The 12,805-nt window shown below is 41.9% G+C and overlaps 1 protein-coding gene across 6 annotated transcripts in view; it reads left to right on the forward strand.

Moving 5' to 3' along the window:
• Positions 1-12,805, forward strand: part of SYNRG (synergin gamma) — a 36,284-nt gene that overhangs the window by 8,087 nt on the left and 15,392 nt on the right. For 2 of the 6 annotated variants that reach the window (XM_061363365.1, XM_061363366.1), the window contains exons 6-15: positions 475-586; positions 1,311-1,610; positions 2,341-2,565; positions 4,158-4,235; positions 4,933-5,129; positions 5,294-5,542; positions 6,372-6,508; positions 9,253-9,371; positions 9,550-9,612; positions 11,557-12,507. In XM_061363365.1, the coding sequence (XP_061219349.1) occupies positions 475-586; positions 1,311-1,610; positions 2,341-2,565; positions 4,158-4,235; positions 4,933-5,129; positions 5,294-5,542; positions 6,372-6,508; positions 9,253-9,371; positions 9,550-9,612; positions 11,557-12,507 (2,431 nt within the window). The remainder of the gene's footprint in view (positions 1-474; positions 587-1,310; positions 1,611-2,340; positions 2,566-4,157; positions 4,236-4,932; positions 5,130-5,293; positions 5,543-6,371; positions 6,509-9,252; positions 9,372-9,549; positions 9,613-11,556; positions 12,508-12,805) is intronic. The other 4 variants (XM_061363369.1, XM_061363370.1, XM_061363367.1 and 1 more) reach the window with 3 other exon arrangements.

Genomic DNA, 12,805 nt, shown 5'->3' on the forward strand with positions numbered 1-12,805 from the left:
TGGGGAACTAGTATGAGACATCAGGTGACATCTTGAAAAAGCATCTGGAATAGTACTTTCCACACTCGTGGTGCAGTGTAAACAGTCTGGTGTTGAAGATGAAATCAGCTCAAGAAAAATAAACCAGCCTGGTGTGTAATGTTTGGGAACAGACGGAGTTTCTAGAATATGGAATGTTTGGTTGCTTGTTTGTTAACTTTGGACAAAGTTTTGGACACTTGTGATGAGCTCAAAGGCCAGAATACAAATGGCTGAGAAAGGTTTTATGTATATGACTGGGGAACACTGTTATGGTGTAGTCTGCAAGAGAAAAGCTTTTTAAGTATGGGAGTTAATGGTGATGTGCTTCAGGAAGGCACTGCTGGAGAAAGAAGGGTTGAATCTAGCAGCAGGCATTGCTGATTTTTGTATGGATGCTGAAAGAAAACTGAGCTGATCTGTGAATGTTCACAAACGTGTTCTGTGCTGTTCCAGACAGGTGAAAAAAGCAGGGATGAAGCTTTGGAAGCCATTAAAGGAAATTTAGATGGTTTTTCTAGAGATGCTAAAATGCACCCAACACCAGCAGCGCATCCCAAAAAGCCAGGTTTGTCATTTTTCTCATCTTCTGACTGAAACTAAGCCACTGCTGTTTGAAATCCTCAGCAGGGGAGCTAATTCCAGAAGTGTTTTTATTTGGTGGCACAAAGTGAGTGGATTAAAAGTGTCCTTCCAGCAACTGTTTGTTACATAAAATCTTTATCTCTACTGTGGGTTTGCTCTTCGGTAATTCGGAAGTTACAAGTGGTTTCTGACAATTTCACATTGTAGATTTGCCCATCCTGCATCAGTTCTGTTAAATGGGTGACTGTGGAATTGATCAAGCAGAAAACTCTCTAAATGAATAGACATTTTTTTTGTATCTTATGATCTGTTCCTGAGTTTCTGAGGATGAAAGAGTCCTTTGAGGGAGAGCATCCCCCTGTGCAGATGCCTGTTATGTCCAGTTTGAAATGGTACCTCTTGATTTGTTTGTTCCAGTCTGTTTAAATAGGATATTTTCATAGCCAGTGTTAAGATCCAAGTATCAACAGGTTTACATCAAATCTCTGGGAGAGAAGATGCATGGTTGGAAGTGGCTGCTCAGCTTTACCTTATGTTTTTGTTATGTTGACAATAACAGCTCTTCACATTCCTGTCAAGTGATGCATCCACTGCTGTTCCCTTACCCATTTGCTATGTATTCCAAGTATTTGCCACTTTTCCTCCCTTTCCACCCGTGAACCTTTTTTCCTCATCACCTTCCGTTGTGTGTTCATTCCATTTTACAGATCATCCCACATCATCCCATTCTGCTGTATCTGTTTCCCACTCTGCTTTTGTTGATGATGAAGAATTTAGTGACTTTATACAAGGGCCTGTTGAAATCCCCACACTGGTGCCTCAACCCACCTCTCAGCCTTTTCAGCCTTTCCATTCTGCTGCTGAGGCTGAGCAAGTGCTTTCTGAAAAGGCTGTGGTCCAGCCTCTCCCTGCAGCCCAGACTCCAGTGTTACCCATCCTGCATGGTACAACTGGGCAGGTTCCTTATTTTCCTACCTCTGCATCTTCACCCAATATCCATAAAACAGGTAACTCTAAAGTATCTTATTTTTAACATGCCATCTTCTGTCGTAGAGCTACAGAGAGTCTTTACTTATTTTGTTGGGGTTTATTTCAGTCTGGCCAGAAGAAGTAATATATATAAGCAATTGAGTAGAAACCTGATGATCCATGGGAAAAGGTGATTTAAGTCCCCTTCTTCCTCCCTTAGACCTGCACTGTAAATGCAAGTCATGTGTGGAACCAAACATTGCTAAATATGCATATGGCTGATCCTAAATGAATTAAGTATTGTGTGCTAGCATCTTTGTAAGCCTCTGTAGTAGAAAAAGATAATGGATGAGATGGTGATATGAAAAATAACTCTTATGCTATGTGGAGCACTTGTGTGCTTCCTCTCTTGGAGGCTAAATGGATGTTGGTGAGAGTAACGTGACAAATATTGCCGTGGTAAGTAGATACTGGGCACTACTGATGCCTAGATGATTATGCAGCGGTAATCCAAACAGAAAACAGTTTCATGTATTCCTTCTACTTGGTCCTTTTTGTTTGTTGAAGTTATATATCCATGGTAAGTAAAGGGCAGAATCAGGCTATAGAAGTGTTTGCACAGGGTGGTGCTATTGGTCTGAGCTGGGATGGATGCTAGTCGTGATAACCCCTCAGTGGTACCAGTAATACTTTTCCTTTGGAAGTGTGGAATTGTGATCTGGATGGTTAATGACAAAACATAAATAATTCCTCCTGCTGTTTATTCAGGCTCTTCCTTGGAGGAGAAAGGCTTAGATAATGGCTCAAATGACTCTGAACAAGAGCAAACCACACTTAAAACATCCGAAGTTGGGCACAAAGCCTCGGCTGCAAGCCAAGTCCATCCCAGTCTAACCGTCAGTGACTGGGGGGTTGTAGGTGGCCAGGAAAGTGGTACCACCGCTGCAGAGGTGCCCAAGGCTTCAGAACAAAACAGAGCAGTTGAAGAGTGTGGTGAGCAAATGAAACACTTGAGAGAATTTACATCTAATGAGTTGCTGCTTGGATGCTAACACCCTGTGCACTAATTCTGAGGCCAGGCCTGCACAAGTTTGCTCTGAATGCCTGCTTGAATAATACGTCAGTGCCTCCTGCTCCTTGCTAAAAGTATAACTGTGATTTTGCTCTGAACTTTTTCCACTCGAGTTTATTGCTGTAATCACTTTTAACATGTGTGTTAATCAGGTCCGCTGGTTTCAAATACTCTGTCCTCTTTCTTGAGGGAAGATGTGCTCTCTGAAGATTCCTCTCATTTTTATATGAGGAAATTTATTAGTAAAGATGGTCAATGTCGTGGTGGGTTTTCGTCTCTTTACTTGGAGGAGGATATGGTCTTGTTAGGTTAAAACTCTTAGCTAGTTAATATTTGTTTCCTAGACAATTTGCTGTTCATGTGTGTTATGTCTAAAACTACCTGTGCTGTAGGGATCCAGATTTCAAAAGCTGGTCTAGATGAAAACTTCAGGCAAGTTTTACTTCTAACAGCAACTGGAACTAAACAGTTCAACTGAACAGCTATTATCAAAGTTTTGAGTAAGACTCTCCTATCTGTCAACTAAACACGGCTGAGAATTCCTTTTTGTCTTGTATCATTTGATTTTAAGGGGCTGAATTTTGCCAGAGAGATTCAAGGGTGAGAAGCAAGAGTCAGTAGGATGCGGAAGTGAATGGAAGGGTGGTCAAAGCTGAAGGATAATGAGCCTGGAGGAAGCAGCAACTTTATTTTACTTGGCTGGTGAAATGGAAGGAATTGCTTATATAAAAATGTGCTTGGAGTTGTGGGGTGATTAGAAATTAGACTGCAGCCAGGAGAGAACCCGTGTGGAAGATGAGGAGGTGCAAGGGCACTGGGAAAGACAGTAAAATCTGGAATTATTCTGATTTTTGTCAGAGCTCGATTCAAGATAAGCATAAAATCTGCTCAGGGAGACTAGATAGGAAGTGAAACAGTGACACTGAGGGGAAGAGTCCATGCAGTAGAGAAGGAAATAACATGTTCAAGGGGAGTAAAGTGTGGTAGATCATGTTATGAAAGCCTGTAGTAGTGAAGGCGGCTGTGATGTCTTCTGGATCTGAAGACTGGGAGCAATGGGGTAGTGAATAACTTTTTATGAACATGGGGTAAGATCTTGCTGAGATTCATCCTGTTTGTGGATTCCCCTGTTAAGGATGTCCTGGTGGTAGGTACAAATTAATTTACTCCCCAGGTAGCCCTAACAGCTGCTATGAAAGTTCAGGAGATGATGAGACTTGAGCTTCAGCACAACTAGAAATTAAGAGGGAGGCAGGTGAGGAGCTCCTTATTTCACTATGTATGTAACTGTATTCTTGCTGTTACTGCCAAATCATTCTAGTTATTATGTTGAAATACATATTCCTGCAGTAGCTGTTTGTCCTCTGAGCAGTGATTCCTATCTGAAATCTTTGCCTGAAATGCTAAATAATACTGACCAACTACGATCTAGTCTCTTAAGATCTTTGTACTCTGACCCTGTATATCCTAATACAGTTGTCTTTCTTTTTCTTACTGAATGGAACACGTTTAGGAGTCGGAGTATTCCCTTCACAGGACCCAATTCAGCAGATGATGCCTGCTTGGATTTACAACGATAACTTGGTCCCAGGTAAACAAGAAAAGGCATTTAGCCAAGCAGCAACACAAGGTGTGAACGTACGTGAGCTGTTGTTGGTGCTTACTGAGCAAAGTTGTTACTCTCCAGGCATCAGATGAATCCTGTATCTTTGATATGTTATGAATTTATGGTGCCTTTATGTGCATTTGGAGAAGTGTGGGTTTTATTCATGCTCAGCGTTTAATCTAGAGTTTGTTATGACAGCAGATTAGGCTAGAAGAGGTTGTGTTGCTGTGATAATACTACTTTTATGGGTAGTCTGGGTTTTGGCCTCTCTTGTAATTAAGCAGGCTCGTTTCTTAAGGCTATTTATCGTACATATGCAAATAACCCAGTAAATAGAAAATGAAATGCTGTAGTAAATACTGATTACACTGAGGTTTAAATACATAAAGGTGTTATAACTATATTTTATATGGATTATCCTGCAATTTCATTAGAGAAACATGTTTTGAAGTAGAGCATTAAGTGTATTTTATATGAAATATTTCTTTGTGTTAAACTGTAAAGACCATCCCATAACGCATTTAGATGAAACGTGATGATACAATCCAGTGCCAGAATGCTATTGCCTTACCTTCTACTTTGAGTATGACTAATTTGATAGGAGGTTGAGGCAAAATAGAAAAGCAGTTGTGAATTCCCTTGAAACCAGCAGTTGTCTCTAACACTGACTCCCTTATCACAGAGTTGTATAAGAAAATCTTAGAAACCACTTTGACTCCTGCTGGAATAGATACAGCTAAACTCTATCCCATCCTGATGTCGTCTGGATTGCCCAGAGAGACCCTTGGACAGATATGGGCTCTAGCCAACCGTACCACTCCTGGGAAGCTCACCAAAGAGGAGCTCTACGCTGTCCTGGCTATGATAGCAGTGACTCAGGTATGGATAACACTGGAGATCAGCACGTTTTGATTTGGAAGGTTTACCTGCAGCTTAACCAGTACCTGCTCTTTCATGGTGTCAGTAACACAAGCTAGAAACTGGAACTGAGAATGCAACGTGCCTTTTTGATGCTAATTGTCTTTGCTCTTCTGCCTTTGCAGAGGGGAATCCCTGCAGTGAGTCCGGACGTGTTAAACCAGTTTCCAGCTGCCCCCGTTCCTACGTTAAGTGGATTTCCGATGCCGCTGCCTGCTGCAGTGAGCCAGCAGCCTCTGCTGCCCCCTGCACCGCCCGTCTCCATGCCTCTGAGCATCGGGCCGGCCGTGATGGGGATGAGCATCACGGCTCCAGCGGGCGGAGCTGCAGCACAGCCTTCCGGAGGCTTCCTCCCGTCCTACCCACCCAGCCAGGTCAGCTCGCTGTTACGTGGCAAATCTGCCTTGTCCTGGAAAGGGAATTAGCTTGGCTCTGTCTTAGCTACGTAGTGACAGCAGCCTTCAAGTAAACAGCAAAAAGAGGAGCTGAAATCCAGCATGTCACATCCGAAAACATAAAGTCATGCCACTAAGGAGCATAAAATCATAGGATGTTCTTTTATTTTTCTTCATTTCTTTCTGGTGGCATTAGAAAGGGTACAAAAGCATTCTCCATTGCAAACTAGTGGCATTGAAAGAGGATTTTAGTTTTAATTAGGATCTTGTAATGCACATTAAATGGGATTTTAAGTTAAGCTACACAACAGAATCTATTAGCTCATAAAATAAGTGACATTCTTCAGGAGAACCAAGAACTGAGAGAACCTTTGGTTTCCAGCACTGTAAATCATATGGGAGATAAATTTTGCTCTTTGAAAATACGGTTCATCCTTCTTCAGAAAATATTTCTTCTGATGCTTTTGCTGTGTGTATTGATTATAAATTATTGATTGATTTGAATTTAGTAATATTTATCCTGTATTAAAAGATGGCATGGCTATGATCAGTAATACTTCTAATGTGAAAGGAGCAGAGTTCCTTGTTCACCTGTTCCTTGTGCGTGCTGCTTGTAATCCTGTACACCTTGTGGGTGTTTTGAGTTGGTGCAGGTGAAGTGGAACCAGTGACCATGCTAAGTTTGCATGCTCATGTTACAAGGTTTTTTCCTCTTCTAAGTCAGTCACGCTGCTCTAAACTGCCTTCATGCTATCTGACAATTTGAAAAGACAACAGAACGGCAATTGACATGATGTTTGTCATTCAGGTAGTAAAACCAGAAGATGATGACTTCCAGGAGTTTCAAGATGCTTCAAAGTCTGGCTCGCTAGATGACTCCTTCACTGATTTCCAAGGGGATGTGGCTGGCTCCTCTAAAGCAGCTGGTTCACAGCACCGGAGCAGGTAGCACATCTTTGTATTCACTATTTGAGAACTCTCTTAAGAAATTAAATGTTTTCCTCCTTTGTGGGTAGCTTTCTAGCCTGTAATTTGCTTTTGTCACCTTTTACTCTGCCAGTTTCTTTTAAAGGTTGTTACAACCACAATTAGGCTTTCTGAATCAAAACTGGCATTTGATGTGCCATAGGTGGTTGGCCATTCTTTAGCATTCTAGTCATCACGCTGAGGTAAATTGCACATACAAGGTATGGGAGTGGGTTTTCAAGTGTTTGTACTATTGCACAGGCAATTGGAAGTTTTTTCATGCTGTGCATTCAGGGAAAATGTTACGTAAAGCTATTGAGAAAACATACACCAGGACGGAGGAGTTCTGCTTTAGTGTGTGCCTCCATTAAAAGTATGACCCCGCATTTGTGGGAGTCAATAGAAACCATTTGTTGACATCAAGAGCTTCAGGCCCTGAATGTGGACCCCAAAATTAATGTAAAGAGCTTGACATCATCCTCTGAGCTCCAGTGGACGAGGTTTTGTTAGCTCTGTTGTTTCTCTGGCCAGTGCTTAAGCTTTCAATAAGCAACTATAAATCTCAGTTGAAATCTCATTCAGACTTCAGCCGTCGTGGCTTTTCTTTTGGGAGGCTGCCAGAATGGAGCTCGGGATCAGGGAAATTTTGTATAACAGAATAATGGAGCGTGTTTACTCCCTTGGAGAGTTTACAATTAATCTCTCAAAGTCCTGTGATTACAAAATTTCACTGTCGTTTCCTTTTGCTGCCCATGGCAAACTTTCATGTGCCTCCCAGGTGTCTAATTGTGGACACAGACCTTTCCTGTGCATGAACGGGCTGTTCTTAGTTGCAAACAGAACTGGCTCTTTCCAGGTAAGCACAGATTACCAGTTGCTTCCTCAGCAGTGACGTCAGATGGAGACACTAAACCAGATTGTTCTGTTACATGGTGCCTAACAGCATTCTGTGCAAGTGATTTCACTTGGCTGATGTCATGTGTAGCTGAAGATGCTCTCTTTTAAGTATATCTTGATTTGATTAGATGGCATTTTGTAATTAAAGCTATGCTGCTGCTGAGAGTTTTACCAGAAGCATCGTTTGTAAATTCCACGATGGATGACCGTGAAGACCTCATAGCAGCCTTCCAGTATCTGAAGGGGGCCTATAGGGATGCTGGGGAGGGACTGTTCATTAGGGACTGTAGTGACAGGACAAGGGGTGATGGGTTAAAACTGAAACAGGGGAAGTTTAGATTGGATGTAAGGAGGAAATTCTTTCCTGTTAGGGTGGTGAGGCACTGGAATAGGTTGCCCAAGGAGGTTGTGAATGCTCCATCCCTGGCAGTGTTCAAGGCCAGGTTGGACAGAGCCTTGGGTGATATGGTTTAGTGTGAGGTGTCCCTGCCCATGGCAGGGGGTTTGGAACTTGATCTTAAGGTTCTTTCCAACCCAAACTATTCTGTGATTCTATGATTCTAAGTAAGGGAATCCAGCAGTGTTTCTTTTTCTCTGCAGCAACTCTCTTCATTGAGTTGTGCAAGTGTTCAGTTTGGAGCAGAATGGTACAATGAGCTATAATCTAATTGCTTATGGAGCTTTACTTGAAAAAACCCATCTGCAGAGCACAGATGATTAACCATTACATGTGCCAAGACTGCATAGCTAATAGCCTGGTTTGCAGTGATGTGAAATGTAATTATATTACCATAAGCTATATTTTGACATTGCACTGTCTGTCTGCAAGCACCGCAGACCATCATTAGCACGTGTGTGCAAGTGCAAGGTTTGGGTGTTGCTTGTAGGCTGCTGATAAGGAGATTTAAATGGCTCTGGAAAGATTCTTGCTTCAGGCCGAAGAACGCAGTAGAAATTCATTCACATTTTCAATGTGCGTAGCGTTGACTGACATGAACTAGAGGTAAAATGCATCATTCATATGTAAAGGATGATGTTGTTTAAAGCTGCCAAGGTCTGATAAGGGGCCTTGCGTGGAGGGCAAGCAAAGCTCTCACAGAATGGCTTCCCAATCTTACAGCAGTTGCTACATGGTGTGGAGTTATTGTGGCGCCTTCACTATAGAAAGCAGAATGTGTTTATGTGCAAAAAGATTTGCTTGTGGAACTAGACTAATCCTTGGTTTGCTCATTAGATAGCTACCTGAGCTCCCTGATTTGCACTGAGAGAAATCCAGAGTTAGCTTTTCCTTCCTTTAGTGGTTCTGCTTTATTCTCTTAATATGTAATGAAATATAACCAGAAGTAGATAAGCTGAAAGCATGGAGCTGGCAAGATGTCATGCAGTTTTAACTCTACTTTATCTAGTTCTATCAGGGAGAATTGTCATTACACTGCTCGGGACAAAGTGATAAATGAAATGGTGATTCCTAGGGTATGTCTATGTGCATATTCTCTCCTGGGCTAAGAATTCCTGTGGAGTGAAGCTCTGGAGTGTTCAGTTCATGGTTTGGTGCAAACTAGAATCAAGAACGGGGAAAATTGACTTCTGGCCTAAAGAAACAAGATGAGGTGAGATAAGGTGTGAATGAACCCATCAGTTACCAGCTGCCTGTGTACATGCTGTTATTCCCAACTGATACTGAGGGAGTTACAACAGGTTCTCGATCAAGCACTCTTTTGGGTACAAACTTAGGTTTGTGTAGTCTTTTCTTTAAAGAAAACCTGGAAATGTAGATTTCTTATGGATAAATTAAGGAACTTTGCTTTTCTCTCTTTTGTTTTTAGTGTTCCTTCTTTACTAATGCCACTCCCAGGTAATAAGACACTCTCATCAACTGATAAGTATGCTGCCTTTAAAGGAATTGCAGCTGAGAAGCCTGCTGAAAGTACAGCCACTTTTGGAGGTAAAAGTTAAAATACACAACCACTATAAGCTGCTTCTTGTAATGTGTCATGTATCTTGGTTTTGGCATTGATAAGATATTAGTCCTTAAAAACCAGAGCAATTATGCCAATATAAAGTTTACAGTATGGATTCATAATGCCTTTTTGTGAATGTATTTCTTTTCTCATACTCACTAGATGGTGGAGACAAGTACAGTGCTTTCCGTGAATTAGAGCAGCCACCAGAGAGCAAATACTTAGGTAAGCAAATACTGAGGTAACTTATGGGGGGGTTGAGCTATTTTAACATATTTTGATTATATTTTTATAGCAGTTCTCTATAAGCTGCTGCATCTCTGTTGCTACAGTTGTAGAATAATGATGGTTCTGCTTCCCTAAACAACTTAGAAAGAAGTATCCTGAAGAACCAGTGCACTATCCCATTGGAACAATGTACAAATTGTATTTCTGGAAGACTGGCATCTCTCCTTGGTGCTTCTGGATTTTATTTTAAGACAATATGGTTGGAATTTGTTCATTTTAAGTAAGGAATCGTATATTCTTTAAAGACAGAATAAGATGTTTCTGGACAAAATTGCAACTTTTTCCTGTTGTTAAGGTGGAATTAAACCTTTTCAGTCTTTGGTGCTCTAAGAATAAATCTTACCCCTTATATTGAAATCTGTGGTCAACTGGTTTTGATTGGGCAAAGTAAAGCCTAGGATAAAGCTGCTTACCTGAGTTCATTCCTGCTCCTTGTTTGTCAGAGACAGAATTCCTTTCAGAGGCTGAGTTTCTGAAACTCCTGTAATGTGTTGGGAGGTACTCGTGCTCAGTACCTCTTCAGGATTAAATGCATGCAGTGAAATGAAATAACGTTTTACCTCTTTCCATACATATTCTAAACCACATAAAATTACTATATTTGCCTGTTATCCAGCTCTGACCACTCTTAACCCTTTCACCAGCTCACATTTCTGATGGAAAAGTTTGCAATTCAGCAGTAAGTGTAGTTTGCTGTGATGTGTTAGTTTTGATCAGTGAATAGCAATTCCATGAACAGTTGTGCTGTTGCTGCGCCAAGTGAATTGATTTGGAGGGGAGGGAGAATGGAAGAGTGTGTCAGGTATAGTCGTGGTCCTGTACAACTGTTCTTTTCAGTCTTGGTTAAACACATTTAAAGTATGATATTGGTGCTGAGGAATTAAATGTTAGTGGTGTACTTCTAAAACAGAACAAAATCTGACACTTGGCTTAAAGTATGCTCAAGACTGTAAAATGACAAGTGATCTGAGTATGTACATGCTGGTGAATGGGTTAAACATTTTTCATGTTCAGAAGATACTGCTTTATAAAAGGTAATTGTGTATGAACAGGAAAAACTTATAAAGTCAGTACATCAAAATATTTAATGTAAATGAAATGAAAATCCTGTTACCAAATGTTCAGTCAGGTTTGATTTATAATCCATATGTAGCGTGATCCTACACGCAGTGGGTAGAGGAACCAGAGAGCTGCACATCTTATGATTAATTGTGCTCACTTTCATATGAAGGTGTCTCCAAGCTTCTTAGTGGAGCTGGGATCAGTCTTAGCAGGAGCTGGAAGATGCCTCCTAAATATGTTGTAGTTACTGAAGTTCTGGTCACGTTCTGTAATGTATTTAGGTGAATCTGCTAGACTAAAATGAGAGCCTAAAAATGTCTTAACCCTCTGCTGAAGCCCCATAAAAAAACTGCATGGGGGCAATATTTGGAAGGGAGAGGGGTAGAATTGCTTCTGTAAGAAATCACATACTGCACTGGTGTAAGTGAAATTCAGGATTTCATTCCTTGCTTGGCAAATACAAGGATGAGGTGAGAAAAAAGAACTTACTTGGAAGCTGAGTAAGACAGATCACCTTTTGAATCTGTTGGTCAAGGTGTGTTTTGATACTAACACAGCATAAAGGGCATGTCATATGACTTTGAGGCTGTTTGGAAGACTTAAGTGTGTGCTGGAATGACTTGGAATTGCTGACCTTGAAACCTGGGTGGTTCATAGAGGTTGTGTTTGCAGTTCTAGGGCTTAATTTAAATAGTTTGCATAAAAACTTCTGACATTGCATGGGCTAATTCGCTTGCTTGCTCGCATGGTGTGAGTATGATGCACTTGTTATCGCTGCAGCGTCTTTTATGAGTGTTTCCTCATTGTTTTTGCTCTCAGGAGAGAACCTCGCAGAGTTCAAGCCTGCAGGACCCGATGATGGCTTCACGGATTTTAAAACCGCTGACAGTACTTCACCATTAGAGCCACCTACAAAGGACAAAACGTTCCCTGCACCCTTCCCTTCTCTGCCCGTTCAGTCCAAACAGCAAACACAAGCAAAGACCTCTTTGAACCTAGCAGACTTGGATCTCTTTTCCTCTACTGGAGAAACCAAGCAGCCGTCCTTTCCACCTGCATTTAACACGACAAAATCGGGCTCCTTTCCTCCACCACCCGTTCCAGCTACCACTGCCCAACCAGCACCCAGCAAAAGTTCAAGCTTAGCTGATGACTTTGGAGAGTTCAACCTTTTTGGGGAGTTTTCTAACTGCTCATCAGCCAGTGGACAAGACGACTTTGCAGATTTTATGGCTTTCAACAATAGCAGTGGATTTTCCGAACAGAAACCAGAGGACAAATACAATGCACTCAAGCTAGAGCCTGGTCCTGTTCCTCAGCCTGGCTCCTCTGCCAGCACGGTGAAGAGTGGGCAGAGTTCTGCCCCTACTGCTACACCCACCAAATACGATATCTTCAAACAGCTTTCTCTGGAGGGCTCTGGAGGAGGCTTGGAGGAGGCGAAGGACAACGCGCTTTCTTCAGTGAAGAGCGATGATGATTTTGCCGACTTCCACTCTAACAAGTTTTCTTCCACATGCAACAGCGCAGATAAGTCCCTGGTGGACAAAGTTGCAGCCTTCAAGCAGGCCAGAGAAGACTCTGCTTCAGTGAAGTCTTTGGATCTTCCTTCCATCGGAGGCAGCAGTGTTGGCAAGGAGGATTCTGAAGACGCGTTGTCTGTTCAGTTTGACATGAAACTGGCTGATGTGGGAGGAGATCTTAAGCATGTCATGTCTGATAGCTCTTTGGATTTGCCAACAGTTAGTGGCCAGCATCCACCAGCAGCAGGTGAGGAACTGGTTAGATTGCTCTGGTAACGTAGGTGATGGAGGTTTCAGTGTTCTTCTGTGTGCTAAATTACAGTATTATGCACTGGTCTTTCAGTAGTGAAAGACACTTCAATCTGTGTACCCGCTAGCCAACAGCCCCTTGGCAGGGCAGTGTTTCTTTCTTGTCTTAGGAGACTATAAATAGACTGAACAGTTTGAACTCCAGCCCAGTTTATTTCTGAGACTTGACATCATCATCATAGTGCTGGTACCTGTCAGCTATTGTCACTTAAGGGATTTGAGTGGAACATTTTCCA

Source organism: Neopsephotus bourkii, unplaced genomic scaffold (assembly GCF_033783945.1).
Source record: "Neopsephotus bourkii isolate Nb327-2 ecotype Australia unplaced genomic scaffold, CSIRO-AGI_Nbou_v1 NB_1154, whole genome shotgun sequence".
NCBI classification, from domain to species: Eukaryota; Metazoa; Chordata; class Aves; order Psittaciformes; family Psittacidae; genus Neopsephotus; species Neopsephotus bourkii.